Below are 23,219 nucleotides of genomic sequence, written 5' to 3'. Positions count from 1 at the left end.
CACTTCAGATTTAAAAAAAAAAAAGAAAAAAAAGACTTGCAATAAAGACCAGAAAAAAAACTGAAATGTTCCAAGGCATGTGTGGTGGGTGAGGGATACAAGGGGGGTCCTAAGCCTTGGGGGGCAAGAATTGTGGACAACTCGTCCCACTTTTTTTTTTTTATTCTCCCAATTTTTCTATAAGATGATCATTTAGAATAAAATAAATACGTTTCAGAAAACACAGAGTGCTCAGTTTCTCTAACAACCCCCTCCCCCCATCGGCAGCCCAGTACTACAATCAGACACCCATGGTCCCAGGTGTACCAACAAACCAGCTCCTGGGGAGGCCACAGCTCCAGGCCTGCTTGGCCCCTGGGACACCTCAGGTTTGAATCAGTGCAGAGATCAGATCAGAACAGAGACTAGGGGGCCTGGGAGTCAGCTATGCACTGGCTATATAGGAAGGAAGGGGAGACTCTGAGGGACTGCTGGACAGAAAAGCTGCATTCACCCCAGAGAGCCTCTTGGTGTGGCCCCGGTCATGGGACCAACCTGGCAGACCTTAGCTCGGCACAGCGCCTGGCCCGACACACACAGAGATGGGACCAAAATGCTGCCCCCAGCCTGCTTCTGTGCCCAGCATGCCACAACAGGCCAGAGCGCACACTGTCACAATTCCAGACACGCTTAAGACAAAAAAGACTCACCCCTTGACTTCCTTGAAATCGGATTGATGGTCTCAGTGAAACAGACTCCTGCAAAAAAGCAAAATGGGAAAATGTCAATAAAGATATCTCGAAATCCAAAGACTTACTTCCCAGGTATAGAAAGAGTAGGGTAAGGACAGTGTTTTCAGGAGACACAAGAGAAAACACACACACGTCTGAAAATTACAGGAAAGGTCACTGGAGCAGAATTTTGAAGGATCAGGAGGAGTTCCTGAATGGCAGGTATATAAGAGGTAAGAGTGGAGACACAGGCAATGGGCAGCCCCTCACTGTTACCCCCAAACCAACATCAGCCCAGACCACCCTGCTTCGGAGACACCCCCTCAGAAGGGAATCGCAATGGATGAGCACCGCTGGCCAGAAGGCAGGCTGACGAGGTGATGCCCCCCCACCCCAAACACCCTGCCAGGACAGGGCCCAAGGCCTGCGCAGCCCCCACGTCACAACTTCAGAGCAGTTTGTCACTGAGCTTGGGGTGGCGGAATTTCCAAATGTCACAAGAAAAAATATACTTAAAAACTCAAAATACTTTAAGCTTCAGCTATTCAGAGATCAGCCTTCTGTCAGAATTTTAGAAAGAACACAGATCCAGATGGAGGGTCGCACCTCTCTTTCTCACCCATCTTGGGCCCAAGCACCCACCTTCTGTACAGCACATACCACCCCACAGCGTGGCCCTAGTTTGTCACCACAACCCCTTCCCCCTCAGTCCCCAAACCCTCCTCGCTTCTGTGCCCACTATCCTCCCCAGCCTTCTCCAGACGCCTGGGCTCTTGCATCTCCATCCAAGCTTGCCCCTCGGGCCTGCACCCCAGCCCCACCGGCAGTGAGAGGAGACCCTCCCAGCTGGCCCCAGACACCAGGTGTCTGGACTGACTACCTGTCTGCTCCCCACCCAGACTGTCAGGCCCACCACAGGCCCTGGGTGGGTGAAGTAGCTCTCTAGAATCACGGGAAGAACCAACCAACGGGCAGGTTGGCCTCTCGGGGTGCATGGGTCCATCAGCTGCTGGGCTGAGGGTTGTAGTTGTATGAGGCAGACATGGCTCAGCAGCTGGGACCACACAAGCCGTACATGTACTCCCCCCCAGAACCACCCCACACGCTTTGTTTACCAAGAGCCCTCTCTTTTGCCAAATCTCAAGGACTCTGTCACTGGAGCAGTTTGTCAGTGAACTTGGGGCAGCAGAATTTCCAAATGTCCTGAGAGATCACACCAAGCACCAGCACTTACTCCCATAGGATCTGACACCCTAGAAACCACCCTACATTTCCAAAGCACATCACCTCTCACTGCCAGGCTGTCAGATATGGGACATCCTCCAGCCCCTTGTCCTGCTCCAGGACCGGAAACCAACCCCTGCTTTGGAGGGTCGCCGTGCTTTGAAGACAGAGGCCAGGCTTTCCCCAAAGCAGGCTCAGGACCAGCTGACCCATCCTATAAGCCACAACCTGACCTTGCCCGTCACCCCCCACCCCTGGGGCTGACGTTCAGAGAATGAGAAACACAGCACCTGTGGGGTCCCCGGACCGGCTAGGCCCTTGGAGATACAACATTTAAGAGGCCTTTGCTTGGAACTGGGTTAAAGATAGAGAACAAAAAGAAAACCTGCAGGTGGCCAATGAGCACTATGAAGCCACTAGTCATCAGTGAAGTGCAGGTTTCGCAGGGAGATACCATGCACCTATCAGGATGGCTAAAATGAAAAGGACAATACCCAACACGCTGGTGGGAATGCACACGGCAAAGCCACTGTGAAAAACGATCTGGTAGTTTCTAAAAAAGGTTAAACACAGTTACCATATGACCCAGCATTTCCACTCCAAGGGACAGACCCAAGAGAAATGAAAATATAGGTCTACACAAAAACGTATATAGAAATGTGCACAGCAGAATTACTCTTAGTATCCAAAAAGTAGCAACAACCCAAATACCCATCAAATGGTGGACTAAGTAACAAAAGACTACTACCCAGAAATAAAAGGGAACGGACACAACATGGACAAACCTCAAAGCCTCTAAGTAAGAGTACCTCAACATAGGACATCCTGCATCGGATGATTCTGTTCATGTAAATTTCCAGGAAAGGCAAAACTAAAGAGACAGCAGATCAGTGAGTGCCTGGGCCATGGGTGGGAGCGGGCAGTGGCTGCAGGCTGCCGGAGGCAACCAGACGTCTAGGGTGGTGTATCTACACTCACAGACCCTACACCTAAAGCAGGTAAGTTCCATGGGCCATCCACACACCTCCATGACAGCTGTGACCTGCCCTCAGGCTCACAGAGGGTCTTTCTCTGAAGACTCCTGGGCTTTGAGCAACATCACCTGAACACAGAGGATTCCTGAACACCCAGAGGAGATATTCCGGTCTGTTAACCATTTTCAGTGCAGGATATAGAGTAGATGGAAGGAAACAGCAGAAGACACAAGAACACCACAGCAAAGGCAATGCTAAGGCAAAGCAGTCCTCTGGAACTCTCTACCGACCTCACCTGATCATCAAAGACAGGAAGGCAGGCTGCTCCCAGCAGAGGGAACAGCAGGTACAAAGCCCAGAGCAGACACACGGGACACCACAGTGGCAGAGAGCACCTGGGGCTTGCTTCTTGCACCCCATCTGTTAGCCCAGGCCCCCATGTAGGAGCCAGCCTAGGGCTAACTCTAGTGCCTTGCGTGTCTATCAACACAGGGCAAGGCCTGTGTTGTATCACAATGGTGATGATACAAGTCTGGATTTAGAGTAATAATGGGGAGGAATCCAAAAGGGCGCATCTCCCCAGAAGGAACTCCACCAGGGCAGCCCCAGCAGTGCCTGGCAGACAACAACCAGCACCCACATCAGCTGGCGTGGTGGGCCACCCTCCCCCTGGACCACATGCTCCCTGTGAGCCACTTAGTGAAGCGTTTAACTGACGTGGTAGCTGCCGAGCAAATTATCTAGAAGACTCCTTTCCTGCAATCACTCATTCCCCAACGGCGGTGACTTTACCCATTGGAGAAGCTGGCAGAGAGGCCTAAAAACCCAGGCCTTCTCAACAATGCCAAGGCCATGTCCCCAAGCAGCCTGGCTATCATCACAAAACCAGGCCCCTGGTTCTCATGGTGTCTCCTCCCTCCAGCAGAAGAACCAGGCTCTTCTTGTCAACAGCAGAGCAATTCACTTGTTACTATCACATACATACCTGGATGACTCCCCACAGGCCCCGTCTATAGCCACTAACCAAAACAGGCACCAGGACCAGACCCAACTAAGTTCCGCCAGCCCTGTGCAGGCAGGGGGAAAGGGGCCCCACCTGGTAGGACATTAGAACAAAGGGAGAAGCAGCCCATAGTGCCCTCACACTCACTGGATGACAAGGTATGTTCTAACGGCACTCAGGTCACGGGCCACGCCACCCAACAGTGGACAGCCGGTCACAGTCATAGCCACATTTACAGGCCCAGCAGGGCCCACCCTTGGTAATCTGGGTTAATGAGGCTGCCTGAGTCAGCTGCGGCTCTTGCCCATCACCTCCTCCATCCCAGGGCAGACTACCTTGACTTTTTTTTTTTTTAAAGATTTTATTTTTCAACAGAGAGAGAGACAGCTAGAGAGGGAACACAAGCAGGGGGAGTGGGAGAGGGAGAAGCAGGCCCCCCGCGGAGCAGGGAGCCCGATGCGGACCCTGACCCGAGCCAAAGGCAGACGCTTGACTGAGCCACCCAGGCGCCCCTACCTTGACCTTTTGTGCAGACTCTTCTACATGGGGCACCTGCTCACCACTGTGCCCCACCCCCCTAAGATTTCCAGGAGGAACCACAGGCACCAGGTGGGTCGCCTCTCCAAGGGCTGCAGGAATCTGATTTGGAGTGTCCTGCACATTGGCATGTGACCACCCCACCTGCCACAAACTCCCAGCTCAGAGGTCCCGGAACATTTCAATGAAGCATAACAAAATTGTTACAAGAAAGTTTAAGAAAAGAGAAATCTCTGAAGAGTTCTAAAATGTACTGAAACCACTTGTGTGTGTCCAACATCCACTAAAGTGGCCTTTGGCACACATTGTTTTGTTGGAGGGGTTGCTACTTGCAATGGAAATCTGTTTTTAGATCAAAGTAAGGTTTTTATTTTTCTAAACAAAAGTTCTCAGCTATTTACTGTAAAGCAAATATGTTTAATTTGAATGACTCAAAACGCATCAAGTCTGCCACCTCCAAGAACCTACTGGAATAAAGCTGGCTGCATAATTCACCAATTCTTAATCTTCCCTCTGAGTCAGGTTCAGGGTGGAGCAGGCAGGCCGAGGGGACCCCCAAATGCTGTAGGCCCCTGTGGCAGCCTCTGACCGCCCAGCTCAGTGCCTCAAGAAACTTTCCAGATCACGGGCTGGGGAGGCTGAAGGGGCTAGATGTGTGGGCAAAGGCCCATGGAGGAGGGGGCAGTGCAGAAGCCCCTCCTAGAGCCTGCACAGGGCCCTGAGCTGCTCCCCTTGAAGGCTCACGGGCACTCCCCCGAGGCAGGGCCTCAAGCCAGAGGATATGGCCTATGAGAGGCCATATGGGTTGCCAGTCCAAGGGAGTTCTCACTGTATCCCACTCGGCAGTGGAGCTAATCTAGCCCTCAAGTAAAGGCTTCACTCAGTTCCCTTTACCAGAAAATCTCAGAAACAAGCTTCCGCAGGATCAGCTGACCCACCACTAACCAAACTGCCCGCCAGCAGCCAGCAGCAGAACCAACACACTTTAAGAAGGACAACGAAATCCAGCACATGACCCCATGGAATTCACAACACTCAGTATCCAAAACCAAAAACCTCCAGACATGTGAAGTTATAGGAAAATGTGACCCCCCGCCTCAGCCCAGGACAAAATTCAGCCAATGAAAATCGACTCACAAAGGACAAAGACAATGGAACTGACAGACAAGGGCTTCACTTTAGAGTAACCATTACATTTGAAAAATGTTCAAGGGTTTAAAAGAAACTTGAACTGGTGAGAAGAGAAATATGAGGTATGAGGAGAGAGCCACATGGCACTTCTGGAGCTGAGAAATGAAATATCTGGAAAGAAAAACTCATGAAGTGGGATTAATATTAGACTATGTGGAAGAAAAGGTTATGAACCTGATGACAAACTACCAAAAACTATCCAAAATGAATCATACACAGAAAAAAGTCTACAGGAAAATGAACACAGTCTCGGTGAACCAGGGGACAATGGTACCAAGAGTTCCAACATATGCGTAACTGGAATCCCAAGAGCTTGGTATCTGAGGAAATAATGGCCCAAATGTGAGGAACACAATAATTCCATAGATTCCAGAAGCTCCAGCAGGAAAACAAAGAACCATGTCACAGCACACCATAAGCAAATCAGTATGACCGCTGACTGACATGCTATGAGAACCAAGGAGCAAAGATAACTCACAAGACCAAGTATCAGAAACAAGCCTGGAGACCGTGGAAGGACATCTGTAAAAGACTGAGGCAAGAGCAATGAATGCCAACCTACAGTTCCTTATCGAGTGAAGGAGAAGGTGAAACAAAAACTTGTTCAGGCAGAAAAAGGCTGAGATCATCTCTGCAGTAGATCTGCACTGCAAGGAAGGTTCTGGAAGTCCTTCAGGAGGACGGAACGTGGCACCAGATGGACACGTGGATCTGCACCCAGGATGAAGAGCACTGGGGCACAGGGAATATGTGTATGAACATGGAAGGCTTTGTCTCGTGGTGACATTTCTGTAGATCACTGTCTGCTGAAGGCATAAACAGTGTTGAAGTAAGGATTTGGAAGTGCAGCCTTGAAAGGGTGGCAGTGAGGCACAAGGACCTGGGTGGGTAGGGGCAGGGAGATGGAAGCAAACTATCCCAGGGTCCTGCCACCATATGACCTGAAGCACGAGGTTAACTGGAGGGCTGCGTTCTCCCAGTGCCAAGCTAACCCTGACCTCCCTGAGCCATGGCCCTGGGGGGTAGAGCAGCCAGACTCTGCACATTTGTCTGCTGGACACGCTGGCCGTGCACCTCTAGCTTGGTTGGACACTTACCCCTTTATGCACTCGAGGGGCACTTCCCAAGTCCCTCAGGTCCCAGGCCGTGCCTCACAGAGCATGGCAGGCAGGGCAGGACAACCAGACACACGCCACCCCAGCACGTGGCCATTGACTGCACATGGAAGGATCAAGTGAGGGGTACGGTGGACATGGCAAGAGAGCAGACCTGGGGCGCACGGGTGGCTCAGTCGTTAAGCGTCTGCCTTTGGCTCAGGTCGTGATCCCAGGGTCCTGGGATCGAGCCCCGCGTCGGGCTCCCCGCTCAGCAGGAAGCCTGCTTCTCCCTCCCCGACTCGCCCTGCTTGTGTTCCCTCTCTCGCTGTGTCTCTCTCTGTCAAATAAATAAATAAAATCTTTTAAAAAAAAAGAGAGCGAGCAGACCCGAACGAGGGCGGGGCCGAGGCTGGGGCGGAGCTGCGGAGCAGCCGGGGCTGCAGAGGGAGCAGCGGGACAGAAGCCCTGGGTAAGAAGGCATGCTGCAAACAAGTCAGCGGCCGTGGGGCGAGTGCAGGGCCTCCCCTGGGCTCGTGGACTTCCCCCCAAGGGGTGGCACCAACAGTGTCTGTGGAGCAAGCGGCCAGAGCCCTTGTCGGAGATGCCTTCGCAGCGGGACCAGTGCTCACCCTCTGGACCCGCCTGGCCTGGCCCCCAGCAGCTGGGACACCCTGGCAATGCATGGGCTCCCCGTGCTAACATGCCCCACCACTGCCTTCTGGCTGGCTGTTCCCTGCAGGGGACAAGAGCTCATGGGACCAGGGACATACCATTTGTTAGGGAAGCCTTGCCACCCTATTACCTTGCCTCCTCAGCAGGACAGAAGGTAAAAGGCGGCGAACATGTCAAGGCCAGGAGGGTCCAACAGACTAGCTGGGGTGCTGTCCATTTCCCTATTGCCTTGGCAGCTTCCGCGTTATTCCCCAGACTGTGATTAGCAAGTCACCAGGTAATGTAACTTCCTAGAACAGTCTCTCGGACACGGTACTACCTGTCTGCATATGTCACGCTCAGTGCCTGTGTGGGCTGCACTTCAGGTTGGCAAAGTTACACACGATGCCTCTAGTCTCTGCAGACCCTCTTGAGGGGTCACGTCACTCCCACCATAGGCTCAGAGGTCACATCCTCCCCAGGGGCCAAGCAGCCCAGCGACTGCAGTGACTGCAGCAGGCATGGAGGGCTGCCCCCCCACTGGCCCTATCAGGACCCTGCGTAGCAGAACGCCATCTCCTATTGGACGTGTGTAGGGTCTGAAACCAGGAGTTCATTGGGACAAGTGTCACTGTTGGTGTTGTGCTTCAGCCAAGAGCCCAGGGGGCGTCAGGAGGCCTGGTGGGGGTGGGCAGTGAGGAGGCATCACCACAGAACACTCTGCAGTCTTCTGTCCCCAAGCAGCTCCCACAGGTATCATAAAGATGCTGATGAAGGTAGGAAGACATAGGGAGCAAGCAGAGCAGGGGAACAGGTAGCCCCGTGGGAGGAGGCATGGAGTGCTGCCCAAGACCCCTTTAAGCTAGGACTGGGAGAGGGTGAGTTAGAACTTCACCACGGCCAGAATCCCCATATAGCTCTCCACGGAGAAGAGCACTTCACGGGTGAAGCCACAGGACGTAGCTTACAAAATCCACCTCCAGGTCCAGGAAGCACACTGGGTAAGGCACTGAGTTACACTCAGAGTTCTCAACCAGGTGATCCTGCCAGAGGACAGTGGTGAAATCCAGAGACATACTTGGTTGGGGAGGAGGGCACCCCTGGAATCAGGTGCAAGGAGGCCCAGGATGCTGTGCCCACAACAGCCCCACCCCAGAGTGCTCTAGCCCCCAATGTCAGCAGTGCTGAGGCAGAGAAGCCCTGAGCTAACTGCTGCCATGAGGAAAACAAAGGGGAAAGCAATCTTCAGAGCAGAACGTGGGCCATAACGTGGGACACTCCACGGGACAAATGACCTGGTTTCTTCAACAGATGGATGGCACAAAAGGAAGAAGGACGGAGTGCTATAAATTACCAGACCTGACATGCACATCACATGTGGCTCTGCATGGACCCAGCCAAGTGAAGACGCAGCAGAGACAGCCCGCAAGAGTGCCAGGGGCTGTTCTCCGGCGCTCTCACAGAGCTGAGTAAAGACTGCATCTGAAAGGAACAGTCCATATCCGTTAACAGTCAATGCAGTCATTGACAAAGCCAAGGGTGAAAGGAAAAGATACCTGGGATTGTTTTACAAATGCTCCAGCAAAACTCAACAAACAGAACAGGGGAGAGCAGGGGGAAGAGTTGGACCGAGAAGGGTCAGGCACTCACAGAGGGCAAGGCTGGGTGATGGCACAGGGCCGATCGTTCTCATCTCTGTCATCTCCACACGTTAACACTCCCATGTGAAAGGTTTCGAATAAAAAGTGCACATGTACGAGACCTCCCATACCACATAGAATGGACAAGGGGCCAGGTCAGTGAGAGAGAAAAGCACGGAGTCTGCACATCATCTGGGGAAGGGGAACAGAGCCGGCAGAGGTAGGACAAGTGAGGACTGGCCTGACCTGGACAGAGCCCCAGGACGTCCGCCACGGGCGCTGCGTGGGAAGCAGCACTGAACTCCACCCAGGGAAACATGCTCCCTGCAATCTGCATGGCCTGACCCCCAGAACACAGAGGTGCCTGTGGAAAATGGGCCAAAAAGAGCTTGTTCCTCCTTAAAGGGTGTCCCTCTTGGCAAAGCACAAGTGAAGTGCACCAGCACTTCTCAGGGGCTGTGATCAATCACTCAATCCGCTCCTGAGCAGAATGAGGCCAGGAAAGGGGGCAGTTAAGTCCTGAGAAAAGGCCTGGCTGCCGACCTCCTGGCAACTGTCCCCCCCTTTCCAGTAAAGCACAAACAATTGGGAAACTCCTTTCAAGGAATCCTCCCTGCAACTTCCTGGCAGACTCTGAGCAGGATGCCGAGGCTGTGGAGAGCTTAGACAGTGTCTGGGACCGTGAGGGGCCATTTCCGTGAAGTACAGACAGAGAGAATGGAAGCACATTCATCACTATGTGGAGGGACACACCAAAGCAAGAAAAGAGGGCGCCTGGGTGGCTCAGTCCGTTGGGCGTCTGCCTTCGGCTCGGGTCGTGGTCCCAGGGTCCTGGGATCGAGTCCTGTGTCAGGCTCCCTGCTCAGCCTGGAGTCTACTCCCTCTGCCCCTCCCCCTGCTCATGGGCTCTCTCTCTCTCAAAAATAAATAAATACATTTAAAAAAAATTGTATCTAAAAAGCAAGAAAAGAAATTCCAAGCAGCCAAGAGCCAGGTGTAAATCAGGACCCACACAATGGCCAGCACCGCACATACTTCGATCTAAATTCATGGAGGTACACAGAGTATTGTTTGAGGTTTAGAAAAGTTTGACGATTAGGAAAAAAAAAAAAAAAAAGATGCAAATCACCTGAAACTGTGATCTGGACAACCCCCACCCCTGCATGTTTTGTTTGCTCTTCTTGGGTCAGCAAATAAAGGCAGACTAGAAGGGCCACCTTCTTTCTGCTGATTCCCCCTATACCCACCTGTACTCCAACCCTCCACCATCCCCGGTCCCTGGCGATCACAGATCTGTTTTCTGTCCCTACGGTTGAGCCTCTCCCAGGTTACATAAATGGAATCATACCGTCTTAGTTTCCTGTGGCCAATGTAACAAATCACCACAAACTTGGTGGCTGAAAACAAGAGAAATGTATTCTCTCGCAGTCCTGGAGGCCAGAAGTCTGAAATCAGTATTCCCCCGCTGAAATCCAGGTGTGGGCAGGGCTGCACTCTGTCCAGAGGCTCTAGGGGGTGGTCCTTCCTCACTTCTTCCAGCCTCTTGGGACCCTAGGCATCCCTTAGCTTGTGGCCACATCACCCCAATCTCTGCCTCTGTGGTCACACCACCTTCTCTTCTGTGTCAAATCTCTTCCTGCCTTTTTTTTTTTAAGATTTTATTTATTTGACAAAGAGAGAGAGCACCAGCAGGGGACCAGCAGAGGGAGAGGGAGAAGCAGGCTCTCTGCTGAGCAGGGAGCCCAATGCGGGGCTCGATCCCAGGACTCTGGGATCATGATCTGAGCCAAAGGCAGAGGCTTAACCAACTGAGCCACCCAGGTGCCCCTTCCTGCCTCTTTCTTACAAGGTCACTTGTGATTACATTTAGGGCCCACCCAGATAATTCAGGATGATCTCCCCATCTAAAGATTCTTAACTTAAATCCCACCTACAAAGTCCTTTTTTCCATCTAAGGTCACATTCATAAGTTCTAGGGGTTGAGTCCTGGACATTTATCAGACCCTTATCCAGCTGACCACACATACTTAGCAGAATGCCTTTGAGATTCATCTATGCTGCCCTCTCCAAAGTCCATTCCTTTTTACTATTGTTAACCTACTGTATTATACCAGTTTGTTCATTCATTTGCTGCCTGAAGGACACAAGGCTCATCTCCTGTTCTGAGGACTAATGAATAAAGCTGCCATAAACATTCACATACAGGATTTTGTACGGACACGAGTTTTCGTTTCACCCAACAGCACAACTGGGAGGTCCTCTGGTAAGTGTCTGTTTAACTTTACAAGAAGCTGCCAAACCATCTCCCAGAGTGGCCGCATCATTTTGCGTCCCCACCAGCGATGAGAAAGAGTCCACCTGCGCCCTGTCCACACCAGCATTTGGCACTGTCAGCTGTTTTATTTTAGCCATTCTCAAAGTTGGGCAGTGTAGCTCACTGTGATTTCAATTTGCATTTCCCTATTGACCACTGATGTGGAGCGTCTTTCATGGACTAATTTGCCATTCTTGCATCTTCGTGGTGAAGCTACACAAAGTTGTAGTGCATTTTTAAAAACTGGGTCATTTTCTTAGTACTGTGTTTTGAGAGATCTTTATATGTTCTGTATACAAGAGCTTTATCACGTGAGTTTTGCCAAGTCTCTCTCAGTCCACAGCTTGTCTTTTCTTTCTTATAACGGTGTCCTTCAAAGAGAAGTTCTTAATTCTGATGAAGTGGCACTTATCATTTTTTTCTTTTTTCTTTTTTTAAATAGTTCTATTTTATGAAAATCTAAATTGCCATTCTTACCAACTCTCCCTTCCTTTCCCAGAGAAAAGCTCTAGGGAACTGCCGGGTCCAGCCTTCCAACCCTCCCAGTCCCACTGAAGTGTCTCTCTCAGATTCCCGTGTCTGGTGCACTCTGGATCATGACCACAGAAGCTCCCTGGATGCTGACCACTCAGACACCGTCTGGACTTAGTCTCATGACCCTGGTGGGGTGGGCTAGGTACTGTCCTCCTTCCACCACACCGGCCCCTCACCCTGAACTACAGCTCTCACTGCTTCGAGCTTACACACTGGTACAGCCAACAAGTTGGGCCGGGGCCATACAGGGCCAAGACCGTTCCCCCACCAGGTTCCCTGTGTCCCCTTGTATATCAGCCAACACGACTACCCCTGGGTGCCCAAAGCAATGACCCTACAGCTGGGACACCAAGTGAATCAGAACACAGGGTACATCGGGACCCCGGAAGTGCAGAAGGACCAGCAGGGCAGGGTCTGGCACATGCTCCACTCAGATGAGGGTGGGCAGCATCTGAGCCCTGACCAGAGCGGGTGTCACATGGATGCGCTAGGCACGGGCTCGGCACAGCATCTGCAGCCAAATCGAACACAACCTGTGATATCTCGAACAACCAGCCTCCATCATAAAACCCCACCTTCAACTACTCAGGTATCAGATAACCACTGTTACAAGTGAGGAAAATGAGACACAAAGAGAAGACAAGCTGCTGGAGGTCACCGGGGGGGGGGGGGGGCCGGGCTGGGGTCCCCACTCCACAAGCAGAGCTTATCTCAACCTCACAGGAAGACCAGCCCTGGGGTCCCTGAATGGCTCATGCTCAGTCACCACCCCACTTGATCTTAATCCAATTTCACAATTTATCCAAACTCCTTGTGAAAGGTGCATGATCCCATGATAATGGGATGAGACAAACATTTGCTAAACAAAACTCTTCACACTGAAGTGCTTCTATGCCACTGAGCCCTGCTCCATCAACAGAAAACACGGCCCTTTGCAAGATGCGCCCACAGTCCCAGGTCTGCTCTCGGGGGAGTGTGGCTACCGTGAGCTACCAGCCCTTGCCACCTCTCTGAGGTGTGCAACCCGTGCCTGGGTCAGGCCTTCTTTTCAACACCTATGTCTCATTACTATTTCATCTTTCCCCTCTGCCTTTCCTCAAGTAGAAAAATTAAGAAGCTGCCCTACCTCGCTATTTGCTGCACGTCGACAGTGCACATAGCATGCAGTGCTGAGCACGGCCTGCGGAGGGGCCAGGTCCACACGCTGCACTCGGTCCCTCTGTCCCCACAGTGGCAAATGGCCAAACCGTCAAACCTCAAGTCTCGTCTTTTCTGTGTTACCACTCACCTTCTGGGACAGAGCAAGCTCAGGCACAGAACCCCAGTCCCTGGCCCCTCACTCTGCTCCTGGGACCCGAGACTCCTCTGTCTAGGCAGAAGCCAACCTCAGGAAGGTGTGTCCTTAGCCTCTCCTCTCTCTCACACAGTCCTTGACCAGGCCAATGAAAACATGGGAAACACGGATCAACGAGCAAAAAAGCACCCAGAGCGCTTTGCACCAATGCTCTCCTGACACAGCCTCATGAAGAGCCTGAGTGCTGGGTGGGCTTCTTTTGTTTTTCTAACTCAACTAAAACTCATCACACCAGGCACTGAACTCAGTGTCAACCTTCACTCTGCCCCCAGAGCCCGGTGGGCAGGGGTGGGGGGCATGACAGCCCCGTTCCCCAGACACCTGAGAGAGGATCGAGTGACAGTGGAGGAAGCTGAGGGCCTGACCTACGTCAACGGGTCCTCTGGGGGGGACCCCCGGGACTCGGCTGCCTGATGCTCCACATCTCCCAGTGGGTGCAGCTTGCACGTCTTCCGTCTCACAGCCGGCCCCCTGCAAAGTGCCACAAACTTGTCCCCGGAGACACAGGCCCAAATCACAGACAAAGAGAAGCCCTGGCTGCAAACCCAGCCCTCTCTTCCCTTCGGGGCACAATGGTACCCCATGGCCTCTGGTCAGTGCCTAGTGAAAGGTCACTCTCTTACATCCCTGTCACACACACAGCATGACCTGCAACTCGGGAGCCACCACAGGTCAGGGACCTTTCCCAGCCTCAGCGCCCAGTGTTGGTCCAGCCCTGTCACCTGGGCACGCGCTGTGATTCCACAGCCTCTCCACTCCCTCCAGCCCTAGCGAAGCCTCCAGATAACGCCAGCCTCCAACCAGCCTGGGTGTCAGCTCCAGGCCGTGCTCAACACCCTCTGCCAGCTTTATCAGTGCACTGGAGTAAATCCTAACTGCTCAGAAACACAGAGAAGGCAGACCCTGCCATTTGCCAACCAGGGCCCTGGGAATGGGGACTGCCTCTGAGCCAAGGAGGCTGCTTCTGCCAGAAGGCCGGTTCAGAGACTCGACCTTGGAACACAGGGCAAGGTTCACCTGGGAAATCCCTTCTAAGACTTCCAAAGACATCCCTGAGGCTTTAGGGGAACGTCTGGACAAGCCAACCTCCCCAGAGAGCTGGGTCACCCTCTCTTGTTCTAGAAACTCTAATATTTTCAGCCAGAACACTCCAAACATCTCAAAGAGGTGTCAAAATTGTCTCGGGGTCTGGGTCCACCCACATTGCAGTTCTGAGTCCCTCGGTCATTGGCAACACACTCTTGCAGACACCAGAGGGAGGGCACTGGGCCCAGGGTTCAACCGGGCCTACATTCTAAATGAGAGCAGAGTAGATGTGACCAACGCACGTGAGGTGGGTACAGTGAGGCCTCAGAAAGCCGACCTGGCTGCCCTCGGCCCATGGTATTTCTTCTCCGGGAGGAGTGAGCAGGCACTGTGCAGGGAGCCAGACTTAGGGTTTGGGGGTCAGGCTCATAGCAGCCAGCTGGCTCAGATATGGGCCCCTAGTTACTAGAGGCATGTCTCAGGAAAGCTCTCACCCTCACTGGGTCTGACACAAAGCAGGCTGCATGAAATCCGTGCATTTTTACTTTTAAGAAACAGAACCTGACTTGGCCAAGGCTGAGCTGGGCTAGGTCCTATAGGGAGGCTCCAGGACCAAACGACACCCTGCAACCTGCACCCACAGAGCATCACCATGTCTCCTCAATGAGGTCCCCTGCGGCTGCCAGGCGCTCGGCTTTCATCACTATTAGAGCCAAGAACAGATCAGTCCCTTCAGATCCTGGCTTGGCTTCCAGGGGGCCTAATTGTTGTCTTTGGGACAACAAGATCCTCTATCACCTGGACAACAGAATGGACCTTCCTGGAATAATCTGCACTTTCCAACTCTGGAGGCTCAGGAGCTGTGGAGCCCAGAGGGACAGAGCCTATCTACCCACCCAGCTATAATCTCAGGCACGGGCTCCAGAACTATCCCAAGAAAGGCACTCTGCCTGCTATCCCCATGTGGTGCTGAGTGTGGCCCCTCCAAGCGCTGAGAGGCCAGCTGAAGAGCATCTGAGTGGCGAGCATCCTCAACTACCCTCCCCCTGAGGGTGCCTGGCAGGTGAGCAGCTGGGGGAAGTTCGTCCCACACTGCTGCTTTATGCACGGCAGCCGCCGCCTGGCTCCCATGACACAAAAGGATCAGTCCTGTTCTTGGGTTAAGTCATGCATAAGCATCCACCAAGGTCCACCAACTGACTACTCCACAGAGAGATGGCCATCCCTTCGAGCACAATGCCCAGTGAAAAATGGCGCCAAACTGGGCTCATCCTGCAAAGCACACGGGGCAGTGGTACCCGCCTCTTGCGTGGTGAGGGCAGAGAGCAGCATGGGCTCTGCCAGGTGCCCAGAGCCCCTGGCCCTCAAGAGCCTGACCATGGGGACCTCCTGTGTACAAGGCCATGCATGTCCAGGGTCAGTTTCAGGCAGATGAGGAAACAGGCTCAGGGAAGCCAAGCAACTTGCTCAAGGTCACCTGCTCAGTAAGCAGCAGAGCACACACTTGAACCCAGGACCCTCATCAAATAAGAAGGGAGCAGGGGCCCCTGAGTGGCTCAGTCGGTTGAGCATCTGACTTCGGCTCAGGTCGTGACTTTGGGGTCCTGGGATTGAGTCCCCCGTTGGGCTCCCCATTCCACAGGGAGTCTGCTTGTCCCTCTCCCTTTGCCCCTCCCCCTGTTTGTGCTCACTCTGTCACTCTCTGTCAAATAAATAAAATCTTTTTTTTTTTTACAAAGAAAATCTTTAAAAAAAAATTTCGTTTTCTCTAGCTGACTTTGCAAGAATACAGTATATAATACATATGACATACAAAACATACATTGACTGTTTATGTTTTACGTAAAGCTTCTGGTCAATAGTAGGCTATTAGTTAAGTTTTTGGGGAGTCAAAAGCCATACACAGATTTTCAACTGTGTGGCGGGGTCAGCGCCCCGAATCCCCACATTGGTCAAGGGTCCACTGTGTAGCAGTACAGGGAGCATCAACTCTGATATGCTTGAGCACATCAAATGTCATTTCACTCACTGCTATTTCTAAACTACAATATAAGTAGCAGCAATTAAATCTCATCATTCAACACATTAACAGTAAATGTGTTACTAGGTCATACATTTCTCTTTAACGCTTTATTTGCTCTCTGCGTAGTGCATTGCTTCGGTAATTCTACATATTTTGGGTATCTGAGAGGGATCCGTGTCCAGAAAAGACCAAGGCCCCTGCCCACGACTCGCTGTCTTGACAGGACCTGCCCCAACTGAGGCTCAGCCATGGATGGCTTCATTGGGAAGGTATTTATAAAGTCAACTGGAGTTCAAAAAAAAAAAAAAAATCAGTCTCACTAATCTGTTTCTGAACCAATATTTACTCCTGGCTGCAGAAAGTCAGAGTGAGGACTCACCAGATAAGCCACATAAAGTGTTAGCTCAGGCATGGAACATCAATACCCCAATCTCCACACCAGTGCTGCTGGGGGACTGACATCCCAGTGTTTCCTGGTACCTACAGGGGTGGGATATGGGGTCTCCATGCAGCAGGGAACACATGGACAAATTCACGAGCATTTGGTTCTAGTTACTAAAAATGCCATAATTACATCACTAACACAGGTACACTTGGGCACAACAAGATAGCACATGACTGAGAGGACACCTAGACATGAATGCCCACCCCACCCCCCTGCCGGGCTCTATTGGGAGCCCCTGCCTAGCCCCTGCCTGGCCTTTTTTAAGCCTCCCCTTCTTGGGAGCCTCCCACAGGTTTCCAGGTCGGCACAAACAGTGCTCCCTGGAGTGCTACCCTTTCTACCCCTTCTGCCCCAACTCCCCATACCCCCTGGCAGACAGCGCCTGTGCACCGCCCTCAGCTCAACCTCCATCAGCACGCCAAGCCCTGGGAGGTCCTGCCCGAACTCAAGTACTCTGCCATGTGAAAGCACATGGTTCTCTTCACCTCTGGGCCCCACCTAGGCCTGACCAGAGGGAACCCAGGTATCTTGTAAACTCAATGACCTACTTATAAGTTCAGCAATCATTCAGCAATGAGTATGGCAGCTTCTGACGCCAACCTCCAGCATTTTGACCCAAATGAGGTGCCATTTTGCATGGCCCGCAGGGCCTAAAGCGCATGGGTGCCCCCTTGCCCTCTCTGCCCAAGGTGTTCCCAGACCCTTCAATGACCAAGGGAGGGAGGTGACAACAGGCAAGCCAAAGCTAGGGAGGGCAGCTCAGAGCAGAGAGTAGGGCTCTGAGTCCAGCGGCCAGGCCACACACCCAGGCCTCTGCCTTCCTATCCTCGTGGCCTTGGGCAAATGGGCAAGCTTCCCTGCACCTTAGTTTCCTCTTCTGGAAAACAGGACCATAAAGACCCACTGGCCAGGCTGAGATGACTCCAGGAAAGGCTGGGACAAGTATGTGCCCCACCCCCACCCTCATGATTCCTCCTGCTAAGACCCCCTCCAACCCCCAAAATGAAAGGTGCATTTCTGAGTACCTCAACGAGCAGGCCCGGCCACACAGTGATCTCACCATGCTGCCGCTCCTGATCCAGTGTGGTTTCTAAAGCCAACAGGGACAAGCAGAGGCAAGCACAGCTGCCTTCGTCTACTGCATCGAGACCAGACCACTAGGGCAACCAAGAAGGAAAGCGAGGGCTATACCAATTAAGACAAACCATTTCTACAAGCCCAAGGATTTGTCTGAGAAATGAAAAAGGAAGGAGACAGTGAGAGGCAGCTGAGAGACCAGAGTGACAAGAGGGGGCCACTGTCGCCAGAGCTGCCTACCAGGCCATGCTGGGAAGCTCTGCTTGCACCTTCCAGAAAAGACCCTCTCTATACCACAGCTCCACGGAGCTTGCCCTGGACTCCAGGCAGCATGAAGACACTTTTGTCCCTTCTGGGCTCTCCCAAACACACAGCGTGGGGCCTTCATCTTGGATGGAAAACAGAGACCATTAAATGGGAGTGAGACACCCCACTCAGGAGGATAGAATGACATGAACGTGGCCTATTTTTCCATCTCTAACCTACCAGGTGACCCAATGAGCAGGGCAGGCAAGACAGCCACAGAGGTGTTCCATAACAAGGGAAGGAGGACTCAACTCAGACCCACCAGGTTCCCACGCAGACACCTACAGGCACCCCCAAGCCAAACGTCAGCATGTGACAGCAATGAGCCGAGACCGCCATGCCTGAGCATGTGACATGTGGCCTGTGTGAGGGAAGGAGAGCTACATGTGAGCCCCTATGGGCAGAGTAGGTCCTTGCTTCATCCGGAACCTTCTCGGCATACAGGAGGGGCTCAAGCACTGACCCTGTGACGATGCTGGCCAAAATTCTGAATGAGGCAGGAGCTCCTGGAGCGTTTTGCAACCCGGGTGCACAATGAAGCAACCGTCACCCTCAGGAACCAGCAGCACTCCCCAAGGGTGCCCTGGGAAAGTGTCACTGCCACCACTCAGCTGCTCGCAGGGCCACACCAGATGGGACCAGACCAGACCCGACTACAAGCCACACCGGAGTGTTTCCTGAGCTCAAAGATAAATAAAACCAAGTCAGATCCAAGAAACAACTTTTGTTTGTTTGTTTGTTTGTTTGTTTGTTTTAAAGATTTTATTTATTTGACAGAGAGACACAGCGAGAGAGGGAACACAAGCAGGGGGAGTGGGAGAGGGAGAAGCAGGCTTCCCGCCGAGCAGGGAGCCCGACGCGGGGCTCGATCCCAGGACCCTGGGATCATGACCTGAGCCGAAGGCAGACACTTAACGACTGAGCCACCCAGGCGCCCCTCCAAGAAACAACTTTTTAAAAGAAAGATAGTTTGGGTAGAAGGAACAGTGAGGTGAGCCCTGGTGACTATAGAGGAGCACAGCGGCCTCACTGTGGCTATAATATTAAGTCTTCCAAGTAAGCAAACATCCCATCAGTAACAAGAAACATCTAGAAGGAAAGATGAGGTCTCCTGCCTTCCTACTCGCCAACACAAGGTCGTTATAATCATTTTACTTCAGGCCTGAAATTACATTTTGGGAGCAGCTCATGATGTGCGCCATCACAAGAGCAGAACCTGGCAGGACTCCAGGCCAGCCGCGTCCGCCAGAGGAGGGCCAGCAGGTCTATTTAGGAAAGGAAAACGGAACCGTCTTGCTGGCGCTGGGCAGCTGCATGTATTAGCAGAGAGATGTACAGTACAATCCAAACCCTTTCTGAACTTCTAGGCTAGGAACCCGTAACTGACCAGGACAAGAGATCTGGTTAACTCTCTAGGCCTTTTAAGGCCCTCCCTCATGGCCTGAGGCTGGTCTGGCCTCATACCACCACCATGCTGGCCGCCACACTGGCAGGTGAGCAAATGTCACACAGCCAGGGGCCTGGGTTACATAAAGAACTCAACATAAAATTCACAAAGGCAGGAATGACAAAGTTAAAGGCGCTAAAACTGCCCTGGTCTGAGCTCCCCCCTCCACTCAAACCCAACCCAGAGCTGGAGAGAAAGGGCCTGACCTCCCTTGATAGCTGAGGCAGTGCCTGAAGGTGTCATATCCCTTCCGTACAGGACATCTAGATCTGAGCAGCACCCCTGCCCAGCTTCCACATCAATCAACCAGTCCTAGTAGGGACAGGGAACCAAGGGCTCAAGAACAGGAATGATGCACTAGGCCACTGACAGCTACTGGGAATTGAAAGCAAAACTTCTGTCTCAGTGCCCAGAAGCTGAGATCAGAAGATTCACTTCCGCTTCAGGATGTGCCATTTAAAAGCTGTGTGACAGGGGCGCCTCGGTGGCTCAGTTGGTTAAGCGTCTGCCTTTGGCTCAGGTCATGATCCCGGGTCCTGGGATAGAGCCCTGCACTGGGCTCCCTGCTCAGCAGGGAGTCTGCTTCTCCCTCTCCCTCTACCCCTCCCCCAACTCGTGCACACGCACTCACTCTCTCTCAAAAGTAAATAAAATCTTTAAAAATAAATAAATCAATAAAATAAAACAGGGGCGCCTGCGTGGCTCAGTCATTAAGCGTCTGCCTTCGGCTCAGGTCATGGTCCCAGGGTCCTGGGGATTGAGCCCTGCATTGGGCTCCCTGCTCGGTGGGAAGCCTGTTTCTCCCTCTCCCACTCCCCCTGCTTGTGTTCCCTCTTCGCTGTGTCTCTCTGTCAAATAAATAAATAAAATCTTAAATAAATAAATAAATAAAGTAAAATAAAATAATAAAAGCTGTGTGACCTAAGTAAGATACTTAACTTCTCTGGCTTGGTCTCACAGAGCTGGTGATCTAACTCACTAGGCCACTGAAATAAGGTATACAACAGCACAAACCAGCTCTGCCACACACGTGACCTCCAGCTCCCACTTCCAAGTTTCTGAGTGCTGTAAAATAAAGCATTGCAACATTCTTTGGGGAAGAAAAAACAAACAAAAAACAACCCTGACACAAGCAAGGGGGCAAGGCCACCAGGGTCAGGGAGACCACCCCTTAACTCGCCATGTGACCTTGGGTGATGATGGATGTCATGCCTGCACTAATCAGTCTTCTCATCTGTGAAATGGGAATGATCCCATTCTTGACTTTCAAGGGCTGCAGTCAGGACCTGGCAAGTTTACACCCTCAACCTTGAGAGGCAATGCAGAGGTAAGATGCACGTGACCGCACTGCATCAGTTCTCTTTGGGTTTACCAGGAGGCCCCACCAGGGACAGCCGATGGGACAGGCCCTGACTGACAAAGGGAGTGCCACTGCCCCCAAGCCAAGAGAACTATCAGAACCACAGAAACTTTCCCGAAACTGCATCAACGACTTCAAACAATATTCAGCAAAGTAATAACAATTAATAATAGTAAGTACTCATTTAAGTAAAACATGTACTACCAGCCACGCTCATGTTCCCACATCTGTCACGTATGTGGTAGATATCACAGTAAGTCTGGTGCATGTTCGACATCTGAGTGAACCCCCTCAGGTGATGCCGAGAACTCACCACATGGATGTCTGTCGTGGATTCCTTTCACAGCTGCCCCACCAACCCTCCAGTCTTGACATCTGAAATCCTGCACACCGAATGTATTTTTTCTCCAAGCAGGACTGTTGGCACCTTCCTCCTCCAACAACCTCCTCTGACAAAGGCAGAACTGGGAAAAGTCCTTGCAGGAGGAAGGGATGGAGGGACAGAGGAGGAACCATGGACTTCAAGGAAGCGGCTGTGTGGTCAGAGCAAACGGCGCACCCTTATCCCTGCAGAGGTCAGCATGGCACAGGGGCCCGGACCTCCTGGTGGGCCTTTGCTCTGCCCCAGGGACAGAAAACACATCACATGGCCCAGCACGGTGGCCCTGACTGACTGTCCCTGCTTCCAAGAGTCAGCAGTTGTGGGTTTGAACGTGACATGTGTATGAACGGACTTTGGGAACCATCAGGGGCCACACAGAATTTAGTAGTATTTTCCAATTCACAAATGCCACTTTAGTGTTTTCGCTAATATGTCACTGAGATAAAGTGAAGCAAACCTGAGACCCTGGAAAAGCACCTGACAACACGGTCTGAGTGCTTCAAAGTCACCAGCCAGCTGGGTCCACAGTCACGCTCAAGGAAATGACAAAAGGCCACTGGGTGCCAACTTTACACTTTAGTTCACCAGAGCAGAGCCTTGAAGCAAGCGCCACTTCCAGCCGCCAACTGAGGCCAAAGCTCACAGCAAGAGGGGGGATCTTGCTCCATGGGGAGCATGGTGGGTCATACCAGGGAGAAGGAATGAGCATGCCACGATGCCACCCTCACCCTCACCCTCTCGGCCAGCAGACAGCACTCAGAGAGAGAACCAGGGTCAACCCATGCTGGAGAAAGCCCCATTAAAAGACAGACCAACCAACAGGAAATGGCAATGAACACAGCACAGACTGAAAAGATAGCTGCAAGTGGCTGAAACATGTGAGAAGTCATCAGCAAAACAACAAGAGGGAGGTATCATTTTTGCCCAGCACTACCACAAAATTAGGAAGAATCAGATAATCTGGTGTGCAAGAGGAAGTGGGAAAGGCATGGTGGAGTTGGGGGTAGAGGGAATAAGGCACAACCCACAGGGCAGAGCTCAGAGCTGGGCCCTCCCTTGGGTCTGTGTGGGCAGGCTGGGCCAGCGTCTCAGGCCAGGGGCCACTTGCTCAGGCGAGGATGGACAGGAGTCGTGGGGTGGGACCCACGGGCCTTGGCAGGATGTGCATGAGGAACGCAATCCCAGGTACTTCCTGCAGGTATGGCTGACACACCTGGCTGGTGCCCAAGAGCGGGTTACAACATGTCAAAGCAAAATAAAGTCAGGAGCCACTGATCCAGAAAAGGAAGGTCCAATCAAATCCACGGGCTCACAGCAAAGGCCTGGTGTGTGCTGCCCTCCCACACACACTCTGTCCTGGGGAGAGTCCTGGGCTCTGGGAACGTGCCTCTTGGTGGGTAGGAGGGTGGGGAGGCAGGGAGGGCACGGATACTGGAGAGGAGACTTCCAAAGAAAGGCCCTCGGCAGCCAAGGAGGAGACCACACCGGGGTCTGAACAGCAGAGTCCCCAGGCACCCTGGGAGGCTGATTTGGGCATGGGAGACACATGATCAGCAGTCTGAGCAGCAGAGTCCCCAGGCACCCTGGGAGGGTGATTTGGGCATGGGAGACACATGATCAGCAATCACTCACTATCACTGCAAGCATCCCCCAGTGTCACTGAGTTGGCACCGCTACCCAGCTGGCTGAGACAAGGGGTTTGTAACCGGTGGAAGAAGCCCTGTGTTAGGCCACCAAATGTCCCAGAGCTGTGGGATAGGAAGGCCCCAGGAGTGGCCCCTATCACTGTGGCTCAATATCCTCCATTAAGAACCCACACTTTCGAGGCACCTGGGTAGCTCAGTCGGTTAAGTGTCAGACCCTTGATTTCAGCTCAGGTCTTGATCTCAGGGTTGTGGGTTCGGGTCCTGCACTGGGCTCCACA

The 23,219-nt window shown here is 52.5% G+C and overlaps 1 protein-coding gene across 2 annotated transcripts in view; it reads right to left on the bottom strand.

Annotated features, from left to right (window-relative positions):
- Positions 1–23,219, bottom strand: part of ELL (elongation factor for RNA polymerase II) — a 70,433-nt gene that overhangs the window by 27,718 nt on the left and 19,496 nt on the right. For both annotated transcript variants that reach the window (XM_036093910.2, XM_036093911.2), the window contains exon 2: positions 690–737. In XM_036093910.2, the coding sequence (XP_035949803.1) occupies positions 690–737 (48 nt within the window). The remainder of the gene's footprint in view (positions 1–689; positions 738–23,219) is intronic.

The sequence above is a fragment of the Halichoerus grypus genome, chromosome 1 (assembly GCF_964656455.1).
Source record: "Halichoerus grypus chromosome 1, mHalGry1.hap1.1, whole genome shotgun sequence".
Classification (NCBI taxonomy): domain Eukaryota; kingdom Metazoa; phylum Chordata; class Mammalia; order Carnivora; family Phocidae; genus Halichoerus; species Halichoerus grypus.
The sequence above is the reverse complement of the archived record's forward strand: the minus strand, read 5'-3'. Positions and strand labels throughout refer to the sequence as shown.